This window comes from Meleagris gallopavo, chromosome 2 (assembly GCF_905368555.1).
Source record: "Meleagris gallopavo chromosome 2, MGAL_WU_HG_1.1, whole genome shotgun sequence".
In the NCBI taxonomy this organism is placed as follows: domain Eukaryota; kingdom Metazoa; phylum Chordata; class Aves; order Galliformes; family Phasianidae; genus Meleagris; species Meleagris gallopavo.
In genome coordinates this window covers 71,563,968-71,581,376 of record NC_139405.1, presented here as the reverse complement: position 1 = coordinate 71,581,376, position 17,409 = coordinate 71,563,968, and the positions used below count along the sequence as shown (strand labels likewise).

General features: G+C 37.7%; 2 protein-coding genes across 2 annotated transcripts in view; one reads left to right on the top strand and one right to left on the bottom strand.

The window, feature by feature from the left end:
- Positions 1-10,604, bottom strand: part of MMS22L (MMS22 like, DNA repair protein) — an 87,184-nt gene extending 76,580 nt beyond the window's left edge. The window contains exons 1-7 of the mRNA XM_085217607.1: positions 10,454-10,604; positions 8,817-9,004; positions 6,744-6,869; positions 3,632-3,684; positions 1,897-1,984; positions 1,629-1,806; positions 512-605 (exon numbers count right to left, since the gene is read on the bottom strand). Coding sequence (XP_085073733.1) covers positions 512-605; positions 1,629-1,806; positions 1,897-1,984; positions 3,632-3,684; positions 6,744-6,869; positions 8,817-9,004 — 727 coding nt within the window. The 5' untranslated portion in view covers positions 10,454-10,604. The remainder of the gene's footprint in view (positions 1-511; positions 606-1,628; positions 1,807-1,896; positions 1,985-3,631; positions 3,685-6,743; positions 6,870-8,816; positions 9,005-10,453) is intronic.
- Positions 10,605-12,198: 1,594 nt separating this feature from the next.
- Positions 12,199-17,409, top strand: part of LOC146545017 (uncharacterized) — a 201,091-nt gene continuing 195,880 nt past the window's right edge. The window contains 1 exon segment of the mRNA XM_085218439.1: positions 12,199-12,548. Within this exon segment, the coding sequence (XP_085074565.1) occupies positions 12,478-12,548 (71 nt within the window). The 5' untranslated portion in view covers positions 12,199-12,477.

Genomic DNA, 17,409 nt, shown 5'->3' with positions numbered 1-17,409 from the left:
TAAATTTTGATAAAAAATAACAACTCCAACTACTATTTTGTTCCATTTGAGCTATATGAAGGAAAGTTTCGCATGAATGTGCGTAAGAACTTCTTCACGGTGAGGGTGACGGAGCACTGGAACAGGCTGCCCAGGGAGGTTGTGGAGTCTCCTTCTCTGGAGATATTCAAGTCTCGCCTGGACGCCTACCTGTGCGACCTGGTGTAGGGAACCTGCTTTGGCAGGGGGGTTGGTCTCGATGATCTCTGGAGGTCCCTTCCAACCCTTACAATTCTGTGATTCTGTGAAGTTTAATCACATAGACTTGGTGCACAATGAAATAAAGGTGCAGAGACCAAAGTTTCATAAGATTTGAAAAGGAAAAACTGCCTTCACCAAATTTCAATTTAGATGATTAAATGCAGCTGTGCTCAAAAACTACTGAAAGTAATAAATTATTCTGAATGAATTAAGACAAGAAATAAAAATAACAACATATACAAGTTAAAAAAAAAAAGCCCCGCATACTTACTCATCATTTTTTCACTTAGTACATGAAGAATTTCTAGCACTAGCCAATGGATATCCAAATGGAGATGTAGAAAGTGCCATGATGGTGGAAAGATCTGTGATTACAAATACACAAATTTATTTACTTGTAATGGTTTTTTAGTGAATTCTGCATGTTGCATTAAGACTTAGTGAAAATGGGCATATATTTTGGCTGCAATAAACATTACTGATATATATGAACAAACTACACATATACACAAGACATTCAATCAAAGGGAAAAGAACAAAACAAATGCCTTCATGACAAATTAATCCTATCTGTAGAGAATATCTGTGAAGAATTTAATATTATCTAAACCATAAATTAAACACAATGTCTTGACACTTTTCAAGTAAAATATTAGGTAGCACACAGACTGCTAAAATAAAGTATGCTTTTAAAGTAATTCCAAAATTTCACTAGTCTCTATTCCTTAAAAATTGCTTCAAATTGCTGTTTCTTTCATCAGAAGTCCTACTGACAAGCTAAGCGAACAGAAAGATTCCCAGTGTTGCTTCTTGGTGGATCATTCCTCTCTAGGTATGAGTTTATGCAATCTAAAGATTGAAATTCCTTGAAATTTTCTTCTCAAAAGCATTAGTTACTATAAACATACACAACACATAAATCTTAGAGGTGTATATTTCGCATGCGTTTAATACTGTATTACTTCCATGCTTGCACTTCTTAATATGCATGATCATTTCCTATTTTAAATTATGCTTCAGATCATATTTTTTAAGTGTCCCTCCTACTGGAAGCTCAGAAATTCTAGGCATTATGATGGAATTTTTTAAACATGCTACGCTAACTGAAGCCTACTTATTCATCTATATTACTAATTGTATATTGCAGGAAGAATTCTAAAAGCTATAAAACAAAAATAAATTCTAAAAAAAAACAACATCAAATCCAAAGCTCATTAGCCGTGCTGGCCAAGAATGGAATGGCACTGAGCTTATAATGTGAGAAATGAAGAAAATAAAAATCAATTTCAATAACATTCTGAAGAAAGATTACTTCCTATTGAGACAAGATTCATCAAACTGAATGCGTACTCTTATAAAAGAAATTTACAACTATAAAAGCCATCAACCTTTGCTTGATGTTGAATGGTAAATGCTGCCAGGACATTACTAGGGAGCTCACAAAGGTGACCAATGTGCAGGGTCAAAGAATGAAGCTCTTCCACCAACACTGATGGGAACTGTGCTTCTAGTTCCTCATATGGGTAGAGTACTCCATCATTTTCCATTCTAGGAGGCTCTAGATACCTGAACAAACACACAGAAATACAACGAAAATATGGATAAGGAAAAGCTACACAAAGCTTAGTACATAAGTAAATAGTGCACAAGTCTCACCTGAAGATGAAAACTTTCACATAATGCAAGAAGTCTACACATAGACGTCTGATGTTCTCTGCTTCTGAGTGCAAGTTGGCAGCTTGACCTAAAGTAAAAGAGATCAATAGCTTAAAGCAGATGTGCTCACACTGTGACACAGATATCATACATTCTCTACGGTAATGAAACTAGACCACTGAAACACCACTCTTTTCTAAAGTCAAATTGGTAATTGGTAACAAACAGCAACTTTCAAATGCCATCTTGCCAAATGCAATCTTGCCAGAGTGATCCATTCTTTTTCTTATTACCACAGGCACATACCCCAAATATTAAGAAAAAAAAAAAAATCACATACAATCCCTCAGGATAGGTAGTAGAGATAAGCAATTAATGCTAGAAGAAATCACTCGGCCTTACAGCCCTACTCCGTATCTGCTTCCAAAAGATCTTCTAAAAATGTGTCAAGCAATTCAACAGCATATTTTTCTCTTGGGGAAACTCATAAGCAGATGAACTTTTTTAGAAACTAGCTTTCTAACTTCTCTTCCTGGAAAGCAACCCATCAGTGAACAGTGCCCTAAGATTTACAAAGCTAACGGTTTTCATTCACTATCACGTATCTCTCATTTCACTTGCAGCTCAGTATACTTTTATCTAGTTATTGTGGCTGTCTCACACTTTGTCTTCCTTCTCTCCCTTTTTCCCCACATCATGTTCTGTAGCTTTCTCCTTAAAGAAAAATAAAACTTAGTGCATGCTAAGTTAAATGCAGTCATTTAAATACCTAATAATACAAATACACTAATGCCTGGCATTCAGTCAGCTTGCAACGTCGTGCCTGATTAAGGATGAGGTGATCATTGGTAGGAGCATCACAAATGGAAACAGCAAATGGGTTTGAGCAGATTCCAGTGAAAAGTGTAAAGTACTAGAGAATAAGCACGGTAAAAACTCTGCCACATTTTGCACTGTCCATGGAAAGACAGTCACCTTGATACGCTCAGCATCTGTACTGAGAAGATACTGAAGACAGTGCATTTCTCAGTAATTACTGAACTTCTCAACTTCCTACATAATTCAGCCTTCAAACTTATAAATAAGCCCAGGGCTGCAATAATCCTTCCGAAACATACTGCAACTCATGCCTTAGTATTTAATTCAAACAAAGTGTTTTGTAGTGATCCCATTTCATCAATCCTACTGCCAAGATAAATTTGTAAATAACTCTAAACATCTGTGAATTACTTGAAACTAAGCTTTTAAAATGTACTAAATAACTTTTTGAAATGTAAGCCAAAAGAACACTGGAAAAAGTCTCAAATCACTACCTTCAAAACTAAAATAGTAACCAGTATTTTTTTTGATGCAAGTTTCAATTTCTGATTAAATATGTTAACAGTTTCACTAAATCCTAACATAGGATTGACAGCTTAGTTCAAGTCAAATTAATACAGAATTCCCCACTGCAGTCAGTGAGGTCAAGATCGACCTTTCTAAACAGGCAGACCTGGTTCCAAATGACTCTCACCATTTCCACATTTCTACGTCAAGTATCCATTTTCACACCACCATATATCACTTGGTTGACTGCACTTGTACACTTACTGCAATTTATGCTGGTTACGTGTTGCTCTGTGGCACACTGTGAGCCCTCAGTAAACAATTGAAACACAAATGTGATAATGCAGTTCTATAATGAGAAGGCAGTCAGATATTTACCCCCGCTTCAAACGAAATGTGTTCAACTTACCGAAGTCAGAAGAATTCATTTCTATTAGGTCCTCCAGTTTGTAAATTTGTTGCCTAATTAAAAGGATAGAAAGGTTACAATATTTCTATCGTTTGAAGTTATTTGACTACATTTTAGCAAGGTTTTACATAGAACAATGAAGTATTGCTTGCTTTGTATTTCTGAAAAACTTATACAAATGTAATCTGGGAGATGGTATTAGTGGAAGATTACAAACACATCTAAACGCACAGAAATGACAATGGACAGTTTTTTCTTCTTTTCAAAACCATTACATACAGTAAGAACAAATAAAAATTAGCCAAATAGCAGAGAAAAGGAAACAAAATCACACAAAGAAAAATCCCAAAGCCATTCCCTGTAAATATTGTTCAGCTTTATATTTGATTACAGGATAAACCAGAAAGTTGGCCCCCATGGCAAACATTCTACGTACAAAATTAATTAACATGTGCACTAGCACTATGAAATTCTGCAAGCAGTTTTTCCTTCTTCCTTCCCAGAGTGGTCTACTGTTTAACTTAACCACAAAGGATTAACAGTTACAGTTACAGCAGAGTATGAGTGTGTCTAGAAAAATTAAAAACTCAATTCAGTTTTGGAGGGTGGAAAGAGTACATTTTTAAAGAAGTCACTACTAAATACTACAGCAATGAAAATAAAGAAAAAAAGGTATGTAAGTAGGTAAGTACTCCATCATATTCCACAGCAACTGTTATTTTCAAGTGGTCTTCAAGTACTGTCTCCAGAGAGATAACACGGTACTAAACCCAATACACAAAAAGCACAAAAGCATAAGACTGCAAAAGAAAATGTTGCATAAATTGAGAAAGGAGCTGTCTGACCTCATTTCTTACACAGTCATAGCTGACTGAGAGATTCAAGAACAGTAGAACTGAATCCAATGCAGATCAAACATCCTTGAGAACTAAACTGTATGGAAACGTTAGGAACTGCCCACAAGGATCTAAATATTTAGGTTGTAACCTGCATATTAATGGGCTATCACACATAAAAATTACCTCCCTTAGTTTTTCCTTGCTTGTATAAAACAACCTAAGACATAAAAACAAAAAACACCTACGTGGGTGAAAGAATCAAAGCTGAATTTCTACGTGAACTTTTCAGTTATTTCAACCATGTAGAAAAGAAATCTAAAGCCAGAGGTCTTTAAGAAAGGAGACTGAAAGTTAAAAACAGTAAGAAGAAAGTAAATAGAAAAAAAAAAAAAAGACTCTACTAAGTTGAGAGAAGGAATATAGTCACTTCATAAAGTAAAATCACAAATGGAGCATGACAAGCATAACAAAGATGTCACAATCTAAATAAGAAATTCTAATTCCACTTTGCCTTTGTATCTCCAAGATTGGTGCTTATTAGCTGTTAATCTCATGACTCGCATCTTCAGTCACGTGGAAAAAAAAAAAATCACAGGTAGGAATTCTTTTTACTGCACAGTTATTGTTTTTAACTTGTAGTTATGCTCTATGACATAATTACGTATTAATTCTATAAAAACGTTAACTAGCAATCTTCAATATTGTGGACACTTAAGAAAAAATTACTGAGTGGCAACTAGTGTGGATTTTAACATTGATATTATTTGCACTGTTAAACTATTCCCAGCCACCTTGTTTTCAAGAATCAGCATAACTTGTATCTCCCAAATATGATCACTACATTGGAAAAATAGGAGCTTTCCTATTTTCAGTTGTCAAACGGTCTATAAATGAAAGCATGCCATTTTATAACTGAAAAAAATCAACTGAAAGATATAAGAGACTTGTCACATCAAAAGACAGTTTAGCAACCAAATTCTTATAGCAGAGTTAGCTGAAATCCATTACTGCCACCAGCTCAGTACCTTTTAAAACATGAACAGCTTGAATAAATTAAGGCATAATATATTTTATTGTTTTTTTTTAACATTAATCTCTATTACAATTCAAAGGTAACTACAAAGGGGTTTATATTACAAAGAAAAAATTATTTCATTTAAGAGATTAACTACATCGCTGTCTCATTGCAAAGTGATGTTAAGTCAATAAACAGTTACTGCACAGATCAGGTTGGATGCTAAATGGGATATAGTGTTACTTATAACTAAGTTATGCTAGCTGCTTCATTATGACATTTTTTAAACCGCAGTGAAGAAGAATGTTGTGCCAAATGAGCAAAGCTAATTAATACACCTCCTGTCATCTACGCCATCATGTTTCAATAGCCAGACTTCATTAATGACATTTCACATGATGCTCTTGGCCATACTCTAAATGTGTGGGAGCATCTACTACAATTAAGGGAATGGTGAACTACATCACACGTTTGTAGAATCATGGAAAAGCCTCTTCCATCCATCCTCTCCGTGTGCTGTATATCCTGAGGATTATCAGTAGGCAAAGATGATTATTGGTAATCTGTATATTTGCACTGACTAAAAACCCACACTGAATTAATGGAACACTGAGTAATTGTATCCGAAGAGATTGCTGAAGCTACTCTAATCCTAACAACTGAAGAAAGTGCTGCATGGAGTATTTACAATATGTAACTCATAACCCCCACTTTTTCTTTTGCATTAAGAAAGGATTTCAAATCTTCAAAAGATAACATTAATTATATGGGTAGTACAGTCTTATTGAAGGAAAGCTTACACAGTTTACTCATATACAGTCGAATGGCTTGGGTTCAAGGAACCTTAGAGATCACCTAGTTCTAACTCTCTTGCCACAGAGGCTGGGTTGTCAACTGCTAAGCTAGAGTCTTCTAAATAGACTGTAACACCATTGTAATATATATCTATCAGTCTTTACCTGGTGATGGCTCAGATGTGCTCCACGTTGCTTAGAAACTTATTAATAAAAGTCATATAACACTACAATTATCTGACACAAAATTTACATCTTCCATAACTCCATGTCTTATTCATCATGTACCACTATGATTCTATGAAATTTCCATACAGGGAAGACTAAAAGCTGATTCTAGATGTATTACATGGCCCACAGTCCATTATGATTTTACTATCAAAAACTTGAAGTTTGTTTCACTGTTAGAATAAATTGCTATAATTATAGAATTGGAGTAATCACAAAATAAACTAACAACATACCTAAGTAATCCAAAGAGAAGTCCACAGGACTCAAATAAAGCAGTTTCAGTAACCCACTGAAAGCCAAACATTTCTACTGCATCTTCTTCATAGTCATTTGGAGAAGGATCCAGTCTCAGTAAAACCCTGTAAGACAGATCCAGTATTACTCAGTAATAACACAAATCTAAAGCACTGATTTTTATAAATGTAACAACAATATCTATACTATAGAGAGGAAGGTGTAGCAGTGCTCTCAAGAGACCGTTGTACCTTTCATAGCAATACAGTATATAAAATATAACAAGCTTTAGTTTCAATGCTGTAAAAACATGTACTGTGCTCTGTAGCTAGACCATTTTAGAGAAAAAGGAAAATTAACACATTACAGGGGGCCAACCTGAGGCATAACATACAAACTGTCCCTAACAAAAGACTCCAGGACATTAGATAACACATATCACTGTAAGCTTATGCTTCAAATCTGTCTCAGGACTAATAACCAGCTACAGGGAATACATGTTTCCTGAAATATGTTCTCAGTAGACCAATTGTGTAAATATAAAAATATTTCACTAGTGCACTTCAAGATTGCTTAAAAGCTACAGCAAATCATTCAATAAAGCCAACAAAGATTTAAAAAACTATTTCAGAATTTTCCCTCGATCTTTCGTAAAATAATTCAAGAGAATTCAATAAGATTTAAGAAATATGTCTATTTTAAAAACAAAATAAGTATTCTGGGCAAACACTTGGTTCTCATTACTTTATAACCAAATTTATTTCGTGCTTGAACTATGCACTATTCCCAGAACAGTTCCCAATCAAAGACAAAAAGAGCATCTGTTGAATAATTGAGTCAGTCTCCCACAACATCTGTAGCTCACTTGGTAACTGTCTAAACATTGTTCTGTTTTGAAGCCTGCAGCAATTAAATCAAGTTAGTCCTGATCTAGGTAATGAAGACAGAGGAATCTCTCACATGCAAGCTTTTTCAGTAGTTTACAATCCAAGTAGATGAGGTGAATAAAGGACAGAACAGAATTATCATAACCACAGTGACTTGGTGAACTTGTACAAGCCCCTGAGTGTTTTCATATGAAATTTTTTCTGTCATGGAATGCATTCTTTGTCATTGTGGAATCTACTACTGATACATTCACAAAGACACAGATTTTCACATTCATGTACTTGACATAAAGGTGAATAAACATACCCTGATCCGCTAAAAATAAGAGTAATAACGTAGGGATTGAGGGTTTTAATCATGTTTAAGAATTTACAGAAAAGCTTGCAGAAGGTTAAAAAAATAATAACGGTAAAAAACAAAAGCAAGTGGGTTCAAAACTATAAACAAAGTAGGAAAGAAAAATTATGTTTGCACGAAAAGCAAACCAATCCCTGCAGGATCAGCATATAGCAGAAAACTAAAGGTGGATTACAAAGAGAGAGAAGGTATTAACTAAAGCAATGTTTTAGAATATCACATTAAAAAAAAAAAAAACCAACTTATTATGCACATGACTTCTGAACCTCAAATCCAGAAGGAATACAAAAGTAGAGCTCTGAGAAAGATGGAATGAAAGCTATAGAGGACCCTATCAGAGGCTTTGGAAAGCTGGGCGAAGCAGATTTGTTTCTGTCACATGGAGAACAAAAGGGACAGCATCCAGGAGAGCATGAAGTTGGAAAAAGCAATGCTGCAATTTTCCCCAAAATTTAAAGGATCTAAGATGTTGTTACCCAAACCAATTTTGAAGTGTCTTGTTAAAACTCTTCAAGACAAGTCTGTGTAGGGTCCTTTATTATATCTTCAAATCAGTTCACAAAGCTAGAAGCTGGACCCAAAACTCTGATGAAAGGAGAATATCGTCAGAATTGTCCTCCTTTGTCTGGTAGGCCACAAAGCTGATATCAGGATCATAAAAGCTCACAAATAAACTCATTTGGAAATGTTGCCAGCATTTAGAGGTACAAGACAATAAACAATAGTGGAAAGAACATCTTAAAAAGATATATTTGAAACTCTAAAAAAAAAAAAAAAAAAAAAAAAAAAAAAAAAAAAAGAAAGAAAGAAAGAAAGCACCAACATACCTCTTAAGAGACCCACTTGCTAAGTAAGACTCTGCAGAGAAGTTTCTTCCTCCATTTTGGTTGTCAAAAATGCAAGAAAAACAAGGAGGATTTGACTTCTCGTTCTCCACCTCCATTGCCATCTGCAGGCTATCACTGAGAAGCGGAGGTGTGAAGGAATCCATAAAGTCATCGTCTACTGTTTCCATCTAATCCAGAAAATAAGCAGACAATTAACAATTAAAATGAAAAACTTCAGCATGTCTTCAAATAATTTTTTCATTGTTACAGCTCTTCATAACCCACCAGCTCAAATGAGGACAATATCAGCCTAACTGCAACACCAAGTTGAGACACCACCAAAAAGGAAGTCACGGTCCCATTCCCTGCCACATAATTCTGCTGTTTTGTGCAACTTCATCTTCCAGAATCAAAACAGGTTCAGCGAGTTATATAATCAAAAAGCTAATCCTACAAAAAAGTACATCTGTTTTGTTTAGTTTCAGTTTAAATTATCACAGAGACATATAATAATTTGAGTTGGAAGGGACCCTTCTCGGTCATCTAGTCCAAATCCTCCGCAATGAACATCTGCAGGTAGATCAGGGTGCTCAGAGCTCCATCCAACCTGACCTTGAACACCTCCAAAGACGGGAGTTCCACAACCTCTCTAGGCAACCTGTTTCAGTACCTCACCACCTTTATTGTAAAAAACATTTTTCTTATATCCAATCTAAACTGACTCGTCACAAAGTTGCATTAGCACTAGGGTAAAAGAAAGGCAGAAATGAAATGCAAGTTGTTCTGTGACCAGGGTAACCGCAGTATGAAACACCTGCCCATGGCAGGGAGGTGAGTGGTACTACACAACCTATAAGGTCTCCTCCAACACAAGCCATTCTATGAAAACACATTCTGTATTACAAGCTCCCAGTTGGTCATGACTTAAAGCAATATTATAGCTCAAGTTCTTTCTGGGAAGCACTAAATATACCTCAGGTGATAATTGTGGATCCCTGAAATACTGAAATCCTAGAAGTTTATAAGATTACTGTAGGGCTGATTCTGATACAGCTGAATTTGAGCTTCCATAAAAGTTCCAACTTCTCCTTTTGTTTTTATTTCTTTTCAGGATTTCTGAGAATGAAGATCACATCCTAAAAAAGTTCACTGCATACTTAACCCTCATGAACTAATGTTTTATATGAGATGCTGAAACAGTAGAACTTGGCAACAGGTGCCACTGAGTTCTACAATAATAATAAGCAAACAATATAATTAAGAGCACTAATAATTGACAGGATGCCTTCAGCAACTCGATTTAATACAAATGCATAGGTGTGACAGCACAACACGGCAGAAGCACGCAGGTATAGGGAACGCTCTGCATCAGTTTCATTAAATAAGGCACAGCAACACTCGCTGTTGCTTTAACTCAACGATTCAAGGCATCCAAACTGCCCCACACCCTGCGCTCAGCCTTCTCCCCTCCCCGCGACGGCGAGTTCCCGCCGCGCCTGCCAGCAGGCCTTCCCGCTAAGGCCCAGGACAAGACCGGGCAGGGTGAGGCGACAGCTGCGCCAGTCACGAAAAAGCAGGGCGAGGAGGCAGAAGCGGAAGAGCCGTGCCGAGCCGAGCCGTGCCGTGCCGCCCGGTACCTGCGGGCCACCGGAGGCCGCCGCCACCGCCACCGCTCCTCCTCTTCTGCGCCGGACACTTTTCCGTGTGTCCCGCGCGCCGCCGCCAGCTCAGCACTGCGCAGGCGCCACGCTGCCGATTGGCCGCCGGCCGCTCCTCCTCTTTCTCCTCCTTCTCTCCCCCTCCTCCCGCCCTGCTGCCCGGCTCTCCTCTGTCCGGACAGGCGCCCGCCCGTCAGCTTGCGCCTGCCTTCTCCCGCCCGCCTCCTGTCCCGCCCCGAGGAGAAGCACCGCCCGTGAGGCGGCTCCTTGGGGCGGTGGGCCGGTCCTGTTCCCGCTGGCTGCGCGTAGAGTCCGCCGTTTGCGTGTGCGCGCTGCCCTCGGCGCAGCACTCGAGCCTCGCCGTACGTTGCTCCCTTCTGGCTGCTCCCGCTTCTGCCCCTTGTTCCCCTGTGCCTTTTCTCCTCTTGCTCAATGCTGCACCATGCTTCCCCTCTGCTTCCCGTTGACACCTGAGCCCACTATAGTGCCAATATACTTCTTGCTCACCTGCTTCTTTGGAGTTTCGTAGCAGCCCCTTACCACAGCCCTGCTGCTGTTGGTTGCGCTCTCACAGTTCCCATTCCAAAAGTCTATTACTGTTACTGCTTTGCTAGGCATACCCAGCCTGGGCAGCCACCACCAATTGATTCTGGCCATGTCTCAACTTCTAGTAAGCCCCTAAAGCACACTGCTGCTCCCAAATCTCCCTGTTTTTTTCCATTACCTGCTATCTTTTTCTGGTTTCCTTGAGTCTTGCTTATCCTGGGCTATCCTGTGCTAGAACCTCATTTTCCATCTCTGCCACTTCACCCATTCCAGCAGCCCCAGGCAAGAAGCCCTACTCATGCCTCCGTCCTTCCTTCTCTAGTTAGTCAGGTGCTGCTCACAACTGTGGGCACGCTGCTCTCCCCAAGCACAGGATTTAGTCTGTGTACCGGGAATCCAAGCAGGGCATTGGCTGGTCTCATTGCCTCAGAAGTCCTCACTAGCTGTGACAATCACCACAGTGCAGGGGCAGGGGAGAAAGTTCTCAAGCTGTGCCTAGCATAAACTTAGTTTAAAATACTGTGTCATGTGTCAGAGGACTTGGTGGCTTCTGGGTCTTCTTTTCAGTGATGATTGAACTACTTTGGATTGTCTTGATTCCATTTCATTTTAAACTGTCCTTCCAGTTTTGCTTTTGTGTGTGTGTGTATATAAATTTTCAGCAGTGCATGAAACTTTTATTCCTAACCTGAAAGTTGCTATAAAAAGTTTTGCTGCGAGTGCTGCAGCTTGCTGTGGAAACTCCTGCCCTTAAAAATGCTTCGTTTGCTCTTGTGTGTGTAAGAATCCCTCATTTTCTCCACTAAATTCCTGTCTAATTAAAAAAACAGTACATCATGGTTAAATAAAACTGTACCCAGGATAACCCTGATTTCCATATGCAGATTTATCTGCGCTGACAGCCCCCTCTCCCTCTCAGCATTTCCTCTCTCTCCTCTCTCTCTGCCTCCTTCTCTCTCTTTCTCTGCCTCTCTCTGTCTTTTTGTCTCTCTTTATGTCTATTGCATTGTGTCTGAATAATTTTCAGGCCCTTTTTTCCTTTCTTCTCATATGCACATGCTAAAAGAACGAGACAAAGATGCAAGGTGTTTGCTTGTTTGCTGCAGTCCATGTCTCTAGGAGAAAAAAGAAAAAAGAAAAAAAAAAAAAAAAGCTCATAATTACAATGCCACTTTTTTTTTTTTTTTTTTTTTTTTTTTTCTTCCCACCTGAGCTCAATGATTAAACTTCCCCAGGATGGGGAAGAAATAAGAGGTGGAATTGATGATAGGGATGAGAAAAATATCATTGCAGCAGCTGTAGCTAGTGGTGTCTGCTGCCAGATGTGTGAAGGTTCCAGGGGTCCTGGACACTAAAAGGATGCATAAAAATATTTGGAGACAAAAGCTGCATCCTCAGTGATCGTTTTCTGTACTTAACATGGCAGCAGGCACTGTGTGGAGAAATCAACATGCTGGATGTTGAACTGGACTTTCCTCCTTCCTAGGATGAAAGGATGTGATCTATCCCGTACCAAAAGGGAACTGAGGTAAGAGAGCTGATCTAGCTCTTGCTTTTTCATTGTATATTTTTAGCATCTTTTCGAAACAGTGTATGTATGGATGTTTTTGTATTTGTGTATTTGGTTTCTAGTCGGTAAGTGGTGCTTTTTTTTTTTTTTTTTTTTTTTTTTTTTTTCCCTTCTCTGTCTTCACAACAACCTGGAGAAAGTTAATTCACAATGTATATTCAGAGCTCGTTCAGGGGCATCATTTTATGGGATTATTTTTAATACATTTTTGCTTCCAAAGAAGACATAAGCAGTGACATCATGGTCGACTGCTGATATTTGCAAAATCTTTTTAAAAAGACAGTAACTTTGCAATATAAATTGTGCTTAGAGATTTGTGTGCTGTGTTTTTCAGTTGCGTTCTAAATGTTGGAAGTCTTGTTAAAGAAATAGTGAGATTTTTTTTTGTTATTATTTCTAGCACAGAAGCGATGAATGCTGCATAATTAAGTACAGTATTTAATTTGGCTGTTGTGAAGCAAAAGAATAAGGTAATAATTTTTATTGTACTAATCAGACTCAAGATGTTCTCTGTGTTAATTGGGTTAAAAAAATTGCAGTACTTATTAGAAATTCTAATTTCACAATGCAGCACTGACAATAAGCTCAGCCAGTGAATTATTCACATCTTTAATTTGCTCTCCTAATGACAGTGTTCTGTAATCAGAGTGCAGAGACTGCTTCCTATGCATTATGTATGATGTTCAGGACTTAAATGCAGGACATTATGAAGCCTCTCAGTGGCTCAGTAATTAGTTTTCCACAAGACAGGGCTTAGATATTCACAGATAAAAGTCTACAGTTGAGATAATGTTAAGGTGGTGACTCATGCTAACAAAAGCAGGGAAGTTCAAATTTAACTACTCTCCATTCTCCCTTACTGTGCAGGGGGAGGGGAAGAGAGTTTCCAAAACTAACCCGTCGCGGTGAGTACACTACAGGCTGCCCAAGGGGCAAACGGCTGCTTTGTTTAAGTCTTTTTGGTAACTTTTCTTACTGGGAGGTTGGAGGGGGAGCGTCGTGCTTTGTGCATCTTTTTAAATGTCGTGAAAAGGGCAATCATGTACCCACCAACAGAGAGCGATTGTCTATAGCAGAAATTCCATGTACTTTAAAGATACTGGTTGTATCCGAAGCACAGACGTTTGTAACTTCTACCAGTTGATGATGTTTTGAATGAGAGCTACTTAGGTGAAGAAACTTTGTGACACCTGATGCTTGCTGTTTTGCTGCTATATCATTTTTGGTTAGCATGGTCTATATTGCATATTTCACTTTACAAAGCATGTTTATCAACAGTTCAGTTCCCACCATCCAAAACATAATGTATAATGCAAGTTGTTGTTTTTTGTTTTTTTTTTTTTGTTTTTTTTTTCTTTTTTTCCCTCTTATCATTTACCTGGTGTTATGTCAGATGATTTAAATGTAAGAAATTTGTTGAAATGAAATTGGAGAATGTTACTCTTTCATGTTTAGTGGCTTGTCAGGCTGGTAGCTGTACATTTGTCCCGAGTTCTTGTGTTTGAATCGTAAATTGTTATTGGAAACAGAACAGGTGAACGAGGGAAGCTTCAGTTATTTTGTGATAACTCTACAAAAAGTACTCTGAAGTAAACATTTGCTCATGAAGTATTTACAGGACTATTACTCTAATGATTAACAATGATCTACCATTAAATGTCTTAGATTTAAAAAAAAAAAAACCACAACCAAACGAAGTCAAACAACATCAAAATCAAAAGTAACACAAAAGTAGTAAAGTACAGATGAAGGATTAAGAATCTTGGGTATGTTTAGAATTTTGAAGGTAAACAACATTAAGCTAATTCCTTTTGAACTTTTCCATTAAGGACTACATCTGGAATTCTGTGTTGTTATCAGCTGTTGCTAGTGTTGTCTGGTTTAAAGGCCTTGGAACCAATTGGTGAGTCACTGCTCTTTGCAAGTGAAGTCCTACATAGTGTGACTGGATTAGACATTATGTTTATGTATAGCCCAATCCTGAAAGTAATCATTATTAAACCATTAAGTAAAGAAGTTGCAGACTAAATCAGTGTAGCTAGTTGATACATAACTAGATGTTTGCATCAGAAACCAAGTGATCATCTGCATGAAGAAATTGACTTGAGTCTTTTGCAGAGTGTGACTTTCATTCCAAGTCAATATTCCCCATCAAATTGTACTGATGTATGGTATTGGTATCGTACAGCTGAAAAGGACTCCAAGGAGGTGTCATATCCACACTCATTCTTTCTTCAAAGCCAAGATCAATGAAGTTTGTTTTAATGGGTGCTTGCTGACTGTTCTCCTTAAAGATTTGTTGTGATTACTTACTGAAATAATCTATTCCAGTGTTTCACTAGCCTTGCCATTAAAATGTTTTTCCTGATTTCTGATAGGAAGCCTGGCTTGCTGAACATTACTTTAGCCTGTTATTTTTTTGCACTGGGATTACAGGGAACTTATTTTGCTTCCTGTAGGAAAGTTTCATATTGAAGTTCCTTAATCATGTTCTAGTTGTTTTCATCTCTCAAACCATCCCAACTTGTTCTTTTCTTATTTAGAGAAAGAAAATCTTAGGGTTGTTTTGTTTTGGATTTTTTTTCTGATACTTTGGATCGTTAATTCTTGATGCTTTCATCTGAACTCTTCCTATTTCTTCTTTCTTTAAATGCACTGCTCCATACTCAGGCATGGTGTTCCAGCAGTCATATTAATAAATTCTACATTTTCATTTAAATAAAGGTAATTTTCTCACTTTTGTTTTTAAGGAAGTATTAACAGTAAGACTTTGATCTTACAAGTGTAATGATATCTGTTAATCCGAGCAACAGTCTAGAACAACATGAAAAGATGCAATATGTGTTTCAGTGAGTTTTTCATTCAAAAGTTTATGCTCCAGCAGTATGCTGTATCTGTTAGCCTTAACTCTCATGATGAGTAACTTGTTATGACTTGATCATATCCAGATGTGAGCCATCATACCTAAAGGAATACCTGAAAGGTTAAATCCTCCATGTATTGCTTCAAGGGTTAGAAGCACTGTCGGGGTGACAAAACATTAGTGCTCTAAACTGTTCTTAAAGCATCTTGGTGGCCAAAAGAAGTTAAAAACTTAACCTTTCCACATATTTGCCTTGGATTTCCCATCTTGGCACTGGACAATCACAATTTGTGGCAATAAAAGGATCAGGAGAGAAAGGTATTTATGGGAGTGGCAAGATCGTTGGTGGCAACTGGAAATTAAGGTACAGATTTAACTGTACAGTAAAAATAAATACTATGTTCTAGATTTAAAAAAAAAAATAAAAAAATTAGAAAGCCCATTCTAACTAGCCTAGCAAGATGTAGTTCTACATCTGAAATATATATCTAGAAGAGAGCAAACCGCAGTATACTCAATTACGGTAAAGTGAAGATTTATTTTTAGTTTATATATGCTTAAATTGCTTTGGAATGGGAGAACAACACTTTCAAAGCGACAGTGGGAGAGTCATGTTGGAAGAATTAAAGATGACACGTTTACAGGGGGATTAGTTTTAATGTAATCTGATCATGAAGACGTGGCTACCAAAGAAATGTGATTACACAGGTATCTAATTCATATGTGTTTTTACTTCCAACATTTAGGAATACTGCAAGGTTTTTTGGAGAGATGTAATTTATATTTACTTACCTGTTCTAATATTAAAAAGATGAGAAAACATTTTTAACTCAGTGTAATTTTAATCTTAAAAAAAAGCTAGGAAAATCAGCCCATAATACATTGATCACTCCAAAAGTAATGACTCCTATTTAATTCCCTGGAAACTGCAACAGGTATAAAGAGCACAATAAAGCTATTTGATAGAGAAAGTTGTCAGCTACAAAACAGCATTTTTCAACATAGTTATTTTCAACATAGTTACCATCAATAGCTATGCATTTTCACCGGTGATGAACAAGAGTGCACATGCCATGCTTATGTAGATATAGAGTCTAGCATTTTTATTTTGCAGGAGAAAAATTTTCTTCTTCTCAGGCCTGAATTTGGGAACTTGAGTCTTCAAGTTAGTCAGTATTGCAATCTAGCAGTCAGAGTGATTGGTTTGTCTGAATTCCAGGAAATTCAGGAAATTTTCCTATCCCAAAAGACAGTACATGTTTCTTTCCCTGCTGAGGGCTGGAACTTGCTTTCTGATGGGGAATTCACATGTCACTACTTCATGGACTACCATTTTGACTCTGGCTTGTAGTAGTGACACCACATCTTATCATTAATAAGAATGTGATCCAGGACACTGTCACCCTTCAGCCACATATTGGATCAACCTGCGTATGCATTTGTAGGACCCACCTAGCACAAACTTTGCTATAGTCTAACACTGCCACCATCATTTCCAATGTATTGAAGCTGATATGGAGCTTCATACACAGTTCTCTAGTCATAATCCAGATGATATGCTCATTGTATCATAACAGATCTGCATGGCTTGTCTTTCATATCACAGTCACTGCTGCTGAAATGCGTTACCCACCTCCTCTCTGTGCTCTCATCCACTGTTTGGTATCCATAAACGCTGAGTAAACATTACTGAATGTCAATGGGAGCAATTGTTTCTGCATAGAGGAACTCACTGATACATCTGTGATTTATATGCACTTCCATGTAGCACATGATTGTATCAGACTGCTTCTCTGCTGCCATATGTCACATGGCAACCAAACATATTGGAATATTGGTGGGAAGGAACAACCTCTACTGCCATGCAACCAACATCTGATACTGACATTGTGGGGCATCATGATAGAATAGGAGGCATTGCTTTCGCAGCAATCCTCATATATTCAAAGATGTGCT